Below are 3,620 nucleotides of genomic sequence, written 5' to 3' on the forward strand. Positions count from 1 at the left end.
ATCTTAATATATCAGAAAACAACAACTACAATGAATTCCAGAGAGGGGAAATAATCTCTCAAAGCTACCCCAAAGCTCAGGCTAAATCCCCAGAAAGCTTCTTAAATATGCTCCCAAGGTGCCTCCCTCAGTTTGCTAACCCTCCCCAAACACTCCACAGATCCTCAAGTACTGCCAACTTGGCAGTGGCAAGGGTTGTCAGTTTTTTCTCCCGCAGAAAATCTGTCAGTGGAAAGAATTAAGCGAGGAGATTGCTCTCACTGACTCTTCTCCAGTGAAAGAGTTGTGGAGGCAGCTGTCTGAAAGGAATGGAGGTTGTGGCTACCAGCTGCATTCTACTCCTTTTCGTGCATCACTATGAACACCTCCACCCTCCTTGTCCTACCTTAGCTGTAGGGTGGACACTTGGAAGATGAATTCTATTTCATAACGGCAATGTGGTGCCAGGATTGATGCTAAAGGTGATTATGCCAAAAAGGACTGCAGGCGTGAAGTCCCAAATTAGATTCTCTCTCTCAGACACACACACATATGCATCCTACATATTTTTGTCATTAAGTGCTTCCAGACCATCTGTATTTTGCAACAGAAAGGTGGGGGTCATCCCACAAATATCCCATTCACTAGCTTAATAGCTTAGCCATTATGTGAGATATAAAAACACCACCTTGGGCTTCTAAGGGCAAGAAATAACAATGTACAGCAATTAAACACCTCCTGTGATTAACTTCTTCTATGGCAGTTTTCCAGGGCCAAAATTCGTGGCTCTGGAAAACAAAAATAATAGATTGCAAGAGGTTATCAAATACACTTCCAACACTAATTTGCCTGGTGTGTCTCCCATTCTTCACCATCGTGGGACAATTCTAATAAACCTCCCTTGACGATTCTAATAAACCTCCCTTATTAGAAGAGCAGAACGAAGCTCTGTTATTCACAAGCCAGCTTCAGCTCAGCCTACAGCAAACGCACAGAGGAGAGTGCCCAGTTCTAATCCCCAAACTGCCCCAGAGGCAAACTGAGAGCAGACTCATATCATGTAGCCAAGTCGTGTGTGCGCGTGCCGGTTACTCTATGGCCTAAACCAGTCCCAGGAAAATCCAACATCTTCAGTGCTACTTTGTGCTAGGTCTTCAATTCTGCATGCCTGAACTGTATAAATGCTTACTAAACGCTGCATTGGACATCAGCATGATGAAAAGGAGGGATATGAATTTGTACACACACGTCTATATGTGTATGTGTGTGTGTGTATAATATATGTGTGTGTGTGTACATATATCCGTGATTACAAATTCATATCCTGCCTTTTCATCACGCTGATGTCCAATGCAATATCTGGTAAGCATTTACAGTGCACGCACACTGATACATATAACACACACACACACGCGCGCGCGCGGGGGGGGGGTAGGTAGGCGACTGAGTGCGTAATGCAACACGTCTTACAAATGCACAAGCCAAGCTGCTGAGTGAGAGATAAGGACGGCCTACTGATAGCAACAAATGAGCGAGCCCATCATCCCCACAGGATGCCTCCTTGAAGCAGACACAAAGAGGCTGCGGACTACGCCTTACCCTCCTCCTGCTGATGCTGCTGCTGCTGGGAAGAGGAAGGAGCCGCGTCTCCGTTGTTGCGGCGTCTGCTGCTGCCGCCTCCTCTACCAAGCAGGCGTCTCCTGCGCTGTACCGCTCCTGCCGCTGCTGCAGCCACCGTCGCTTGCATGGAGCACGAAGTGCCGTCGGCTTCCTAGCTTACCGGGCAGCCTTAGCCGGCGCCTTGCGCATTGTGGAATCTCCACCGCCTGCTTTCCCGGCAAAGCCGAAGTCGATCTGGGCGCCTGGCGGTGCTTTCCCTGTTACTGCTCTGTCTTCTTCGCTTCCCTCCCCTCCCCTCAGGAAGGTGGGGTGGAAGGAAGGAGGAGGGAAAGGGAATAGCTAATCCGAGCACAAGGACGCCATTAAGCTTCAGTGGTTTTGCAGCCGTAGCGGCTTTGCTTTGAAGCAACCGCTAAAATCGGGGCACGGAGCATGCTCCGGGCGCCCCCTGCCGACCAACAGCGCCAGTTGCAACTGTCGGAGGTCGGAGCCTTCAGCCCAAACTACGGCGCTGTGCACAGGTTTCTCTGCATTTCTAGAATCGAGAGAGCGGGACAGTTCCCCGGAACACGAAGGAGATAAAAAGCCTTTAGGCCTTACGGTGTACGTGTACTTGTTTTTGTGTGCATGACTGTACGCGAGTTCATTTTAAGCATGGATCTGGGTAAAGCCCCCTGCAGTGCAGCGGGGCATGTGAATATTGTTAAAGTGAGGAGGATCCAGATGGCGCGTGGAACTTGGGAGCATTTTCACAGGTGCCCAAAGTGTCGTTGGCTTCTGGTCCGCCATTTATGTGACCACACATAAATACAGGAATGCAGAGGAGAGTCCTTTTTTAAAAAAAGGAAATAAATAATGATGATTTGGGTGCACTCAGCAATAACAGCTAATGACTTCTGGAATGGGGGGGAGGGGGCCCCGGGCAGAAATGTATAGCAAGCGTTTTTCTAAGTCAGCCTAGCCAACTCTAGGCCATGAACACTATTAAAAAGCTGCTGTGCTAACCCAAATCTCTACGTTCTCCAAAAAGGACAGGACGTTACTCTCACTAAGGGTCCTTCCAGAAGGCAAAAAATGAATATTGATATTTATTTTTTAAACGCTACATTAATGTTTTTAATTGTCTGTGTTTTAAATTTGTCAACTGCCCTCAGCCTCCTCACATCCTTAAGACATTACTCACATCCTTGTTTTCTTTCCCAGATGGACAGCAGGGACCTTGCATTATTTCTGCAGTGCACTCTGCTGGCTAGTTCCTGCTTTCTGTGAATAACCAACCCCTTTCCCCCCATTCTTCAGAAAAGTACAATACTAATGAAAAGGCATAGGTAGGTTATTCACAGAAAGCAAGAACTGACCAGCAGGTGGCGCTGAGGCAGTCGTGTGAGATCCCTGCTAGCCCGCTGACTAGCCCTTGAGATCCCGCTGGGAAAGAAGAAACATGCCTTTAGGAGTGCGTGGCATCTGAGTAAGCTCTTGCTTCCAACTGGAGAACAAACTCTTCATGTTGCACAGTTCTTTGCTGTCTGAGACCAAACTCAGTCTCAGATCCATCACCGTTAGTTATTTATATAACAACTAGAAAATGGTCCTCTAGAATCCTCTGATTTTTAGCTAACAAAACATGCTCATATCAGCCACGTCTTCTAGCATGTATGTACATTGGTGGGTTTGAGGTTTTATGTCACGAGACAACCCATAATAAAAGATGTGCGGTCTGGGTGTGGGCCTGTAGCTTTATTTAAACATTCCATTTGAAGACAGGACAGATTTTGCCAAACAACTATGGAATCAAGCCCCATAATTGCTCCTGTGGTATTTTACATCTTTTGAAGAGAAAACTAATGTCAAAAGCCTATATAAAGAAAGTATAAGTGGAAGAACTGTGGACCCACTTTGGTCCCACTAGAGCTGTATATGATTATGGCTGTGGCAATAAAAACAGCTTAAAAGAATTACAATTTAAGAAGCACTTTTTTTGTTGTTGTTTCAGTATTATGTGATATTATGTCTTTATATAG

General features: G+C 46.4%; 1 protein-coding gene across 2 annotated transcripts in view; it reads right to left on the minus strand.

Moving 5' to 3' along the window:
- Positions 1-2,013, minus strand: part of RNF144A (ring finger protein 144A) — a 78,303-nt gene extending 76,290 nt beyond the window's left edge. Inside the window, exon 1 of one of the 2 annotated variants that reach the window (XM_053285850.1) lies at positions 1,579-2,013. In XM_053285850.1, the coding sequence (XP_053141825.1) occupies positions 1,579-1,726 (148 nt within the window). In that variant the 5' untranslated portion in view covers positions 1,727-2,013. The remainder of the gene's footprint in view (positions 1-1,578) is intronic. The other variant, XM_053285849.1, reaches the window with a different exon arrangement.
- Positions 2,014-3,620: the final 1,607 nt, after the last annotated feature.

Source organism: Hemicordylus capensis, chromosome 1 (genome assembly GCF_027244095.1).
Source record: "Hemicordylus capensis ecotype Gifberg chromosome 1, rHemCap1.1.pri, whole genome shotgun sequence".
NCBI classification, from domain to species: domain Eukaryota; kingdom Metazoa; phylum Chordata; class Lepidosauria; order Squamata; family Cordylidae; genus Hemicordylus; species Hemicordylus capensis.